Source organism: Haplochromis burtoni, unplaced genomic scaffold (genome assembly GCF_018398535.1).
Source record: "Haplochromis burtoni strain Fernald_Lab_line unplaced genomic scaffold, NCSU_Asbu1 Contig_1343, whole genome shotgun sequence".
In the NCBI taxonomy this organism is placed as follows: domain Eukaryota; kingdom Metazoa; phylum Chordata; class Actinopteri; order Cichliformes; family Cichlidae; genus Haplochromis; species Haplochromis burtoni.
Genome location: NW_024583704.1, coordinates 10,368 through 14,939, shown reverse-complemented (window position 1 = coordinate 14,939; position 4,572 = coordinate 10,368). Strand labels below are relative to the sequence as shown.

The 4,572-nt window shown below is 38.9% G+C and overlaps 1 protein-coding gene across 1 annotated transcript in view; it reads left to right on the top strand.

The window, feature by feature from the left end:
- LOC102307229 overlaps positions 1-3,782 on the top strand; it is an 11,857-nt gene extending 8,075 nt beyond the window's left edge. The window contains exons 6-10 of the mRNA XM_042216917.1: positions 1,969-2,146; positions 2,240-2,335; positions 2,488-2,565; positions 2,711-2,991; positions 3,733-3,782. Of these exons, the coding sequence (XP_042072851.1) occupies positions 1,969-2,146; positions 2,240-2,335; positions 2,488-2,565; positions 2,711-2,962 (604 nt within the window). The 3' untranslated portion in view covers positions 2,963-2,991; positions 3,733-3,782. The remainder of the gene's footprint in view (positions 1-1,968; positions 2,147-2,239; positions 2,336-2,487; positions 2,566-2,710; positions 2,992-3,732) is intronic.
- Positions 3,783-4,572: the final 790 nt, after the last annotated feature.

Sequence of the window (4,572 nt, the reverse complement as noted above, 5' to 3'; positions counted from 1 at the left end):
TTTTTGTAAAAAGATAACAATGTTAGCCTTTTCTGCAGCTATGGGGCATATATGGTATCACTCTTGGCTGGAAGCAGTGCTTAAACAATGGAAAAAATACAAACTTTGTCCAAAAACCTCTCATGTTTAACTGTTTTCCACTTTTTATTTGGTCATTTTAGCCTTTTTGGCCAGGGTGAAGGAGTATCTGCCATCAAACAAGAAGACAGCCGCATGTAACTACGACGTGTTTGCTAGTTCACCTTACGTGCATTAATGTAATAACGTGGTTAGCCTACTCAACGTAAATTACACACGAACAACATTAAGCTACTCACACAGAGAAGAACGGCTGCCATCAAATACGGCGCATTTCTCGGCTTTTAAAAAACGCTATGCGTCGCCAGGTGTTTCATTGGATTCGAGGCGTTACCTCCTTTGACAGAATCACAGTATCAGCTTAAAGCACTTGTTGCAGGCTGCTGAGTTTGCATATTTTACTGTGAAGTACAGCCAGACTTTTGACCGCTTCGCCTTGGGCATTTTTAATCTGTAGCTCTGCATAAAAGAACGTACGTACCTGGACCCGCCTACTATCCTCGGAAACGTAAAATGATTGGCTAGAAGTGTATCACAGCTCAGGGAAAAAAAGCACCGAAATAAAGCACCGAAATGTGCACTGCTTTTCGGTCTGGTTACTACCGTTTATGTCAGAACCGGTGCCATGATGGCACCGGACACCGGTACCCATCCTAGTCCTGGGTCATTGACCCGGTGTTTTGTGTTATTTGTGCCTCCCTTATGTTTGGTCTCTATGTTTCTTAGTTGCTCTGTCTCCCCTGTCAGCTGTATCACCTATTCAAGTCTGCATCTCAGTGTTACGTTTCCTGTTTTACTTTGAAGTTCTGTGTCCTACGTGAATGTATTGAGTTTTGCTTCCCTTTGGTCTCGTCATGTCTGATTTCTCCCAGCTGTGCACTCCTTCTGTGTCTCATTCCCCTCGTTATTCCCCAGTGTATTTAAGCCCTGTGTTTCTCTGAGTCAGTTAGTTAGTTTATATTTTTCATTTTACTTTGGTCCTGTATCATTTCCATGTCAGCAATAAAGCTGCATTTTGAGTTTTTCCCGTGTGTTACGAGTTCTCCATTTTGGGTCCTCTTCCTGCCTGTACACAGCCGAATCATGACAGTAGTGACAGCCCACTTTTATAATTTGATTATTTTTTTAATTTATTATTTTACTAATAGAAACATGTGTGTCCTCAATCACAGCGACCTTCATAATATTTTGGAACAGAGATACATTTTTTCCCTTTTTCTACCCTGTACTCAAGATTAAAAAAATATATGTAATTTAGCAACTGACATGCAATAATAAATGTGCAGATTGCAGACTTTTTAGGTATTAGCTGTTTACATTTTGCAGAAATTACAGAAGTAGTGTATACCTTAATGTTAGAGCACGCCAATGTGTCAAACACAGCGATGATATTTATATCAAGGTATTCATGTTCATAACTTTTAATTAAATGACTACTTGTTGTCTTTAAATGTGATTTTCTCCAGTTTTCATTTTTAAGGAACTCCTCTGTTGGTGTGGCTGTGTGCTTGTGAACACTGATATTCCAAACAGTTAGTTTGGTGGATTTATTCCAATCTTTAGATTCGAAATAGCTTATTTGGCAACTAAAGACTCCAAAGGTCATGAGAAATTATTAATTCAAAATTTTTCAGATGATAAAGAAAATCAGAACTACCCAGGAAACCAAAAATACCTAATCTATAGTCATGTGAACTGTGGAGCACAGAAACAAATCTCTTATTTGTACCAAACAATATTCCACAGATCTGCACATAAAGAAACTAAAGAAGAGTATAAATCATTCAAAGACAGGTACTGTACAGAAACATCGATTTAACAGTGCTCTGTATGTTGCTCCAGACACTGCCATCTGTTCATTTTTTCAACATTATCTATTACTATTACCAGAGTGGCAGGAGAGATTGATCTTGCACTAAAGACGGGGAAATCTGAAAACATGAACAACCCAGTGAATGAAACCAGACTGAAAGAGATGTATGAAGAGCTGAGGAAGGACTGGGCTAAAATCAAGACTTATCTGCAGGCAGATCAGAACAACCCAGAGGAAATCAAAGCTTCGATTCAGGTGCATTTTACAGTCTGAAGAGGTGAGATTAGAGTGTGGTATGAACTGTATTCTTATAAAAATATATATTTTTATTCACTCTGACAATTATAGCACAGATTTCAATGTGGAGCAGGGGAAACAAAGCAGAAGAAGGAACTGATACAGAGAGCATTTACCCTAAATGAGGACACTCAAGCGTCTCGGAAGGTACTGATGTGTTTTGTATGTGTTAAACATGATCACTGAAGCTTCAATTCAATCCAATTCAATTTTATTTATATAGTGCCAAACCACAACAAAAGTCACCTCAAGGATCTTCTGTGATAAAGATCAATGACAGGTTTCATTATTTGTTTCAGGTTCATGAATACACAAAGTTAACCATTCAGAACCTTCAGCTTGCTGTTTACTATGGTTTCAAAGACACTGCTGGTCAGGTTTGTTGGAATTACAGACACAACATTACAGACATTGTAAATACATAACACTGCACGTTTGTGGGACAGGCAACCAATTGCAAGATGTTTTTTATTTTTTATGTTGTTTGTAGTCATGTAAACTTGAATAATTTCTCAATGGCAGGGGTTCCGCGGACAGGAAGGTCAAACTCATGATGATAGCAAGAATAAGCTCCTCTTGAAGTGCTTCTGGCTGAGTGGCTTGTTGGTGCTGAACGATCCCCCTCTTCAGCCTGACTGGAAAAATCATCATCCCGGGCAAGATGCTTGGAACATTTTCCCACAAGAGATCACAGCTGATTCTGCCATTGCACTCTGCCAGGGCCACTCTGCAAAGGTCCTTAATGTCATTGGACATACCAGGACCCAGACTTGAACCAGACTGAAGATCTCTAGAAAGTACAAGTAAGAGAACTACAATTTAGTTTGTGAAATAAAATGAGCAATGTGTTTTTAATATATCCTTGAGAGATCAAAAAGACAAGAGCTGCACTACTTTTGGGTTTTTAATGACAACATAGAGCGTTATCCAAGAGGCTTCTTCAGTTTTAGAGTAATTGATAGAGAATTCCAGATGATTTAAAAAAACAAACAAAAAAAAACATATTGGAGGTGGTCCTGAGGATCGCTGGCCCACTTTTGATGATACAAGTCATCAGATCAACCAAGGTGTGTATAAATTCACTGGGGCCAAGATGTAAAACATTACTAAGACATCACCCCACCCTAGTGAGTTCTTGAGGTTACATAAGGCAAGGGGTGAGTGGAGGTTGAAACATCCTGGTAGGATCTCAACACTGCACTGTCTGCGACTGCTAGGTCCCTGAACAGAGTAAAGTTCTACAGAATCTCACCACTTTACACTTTAAAATCAGTTTAGCATATTACATTCTGCAGCATCCAAGTTCAAGTCATACTGTAACATTTTTATGTTACAGTATTATGTATTTTTACAGTATTTCTATGTCTCTAGCAACTCTGTTACTGTTAGTTACTTAGTTATGCTGCAATAGATGTAGGCTGCAGGGGGATTCCAATGATGCATTGAGTATTTTATTTTTCATTCACCTTTCTCACTCACTATGTTTTAATGGACCTCTCTGCATTGAATTGTACTTGTTATTAATCTCTGTCTCTCTTCCACAGCATGTCTTCTATCACGTCTTCCTTCTCTCATCCCAACCAGTCGCAGATGGCCACCCCTCTCTGAGCCTGATTCTGCCGGAGGTTTCTTCCTGTTAAAGGAGAGTTTTTTTCCCCTTTCCACTGTCACCAAAATCATTGCTCATATGGGGTCATATGATTGTTGGATTTTTCTCTGTATGTATTATTGCAAGGTCTACCTTACAATATAAAGCACCTTTGAGCAACTGTTGTTGTGATTTAGTGCTGTATAAATAAAAGTGAATTGAACATAAACACCTGTCTCCTCTGCCTTCCCAACACCACCCCATTAGCTCTCAACACCACCTCTCCACGGCAGCAGGCCAGAGACCACACCCCTGCCACAATTTCAAAAAATGTTTTCCCTCAAAATGAATCCTGGCTATTAACACATATTTGTGCTAAAATACACACTGTACTTTCAAAGATATATATGTGGTATTAAAATACGCCAAATGTTTTCCTTTTAAGCACATTTTATATAAAAACCTATTTACCAGAAGGCCGCTAGCGCAAGACTCTTCACTAGTACCACTCACCTCTGCCCTTTAATTGTTTCCCATTCAGTAAAACCTTTCTCCTGTGTTTAAAGTTTGTTTCGTTGCCCTCGGGCCTCCCTGAGTTCCTGCGAATAATTTCTGTTAGACCCAGTCTTGCTTAAGTTCCTTTTCCTTTCATTATATTGTACATAGTTCGAGCAATTGGTTCTGCTCTTGAGTCCACTGCAGCCTCGTTTGTGACAACTTCTTAACATTTGTGTTTTACCAGTGAAGATAAAAAGCATAAATGATTATTCTACAGTTCTTTTTTTTTTTTAAAGAT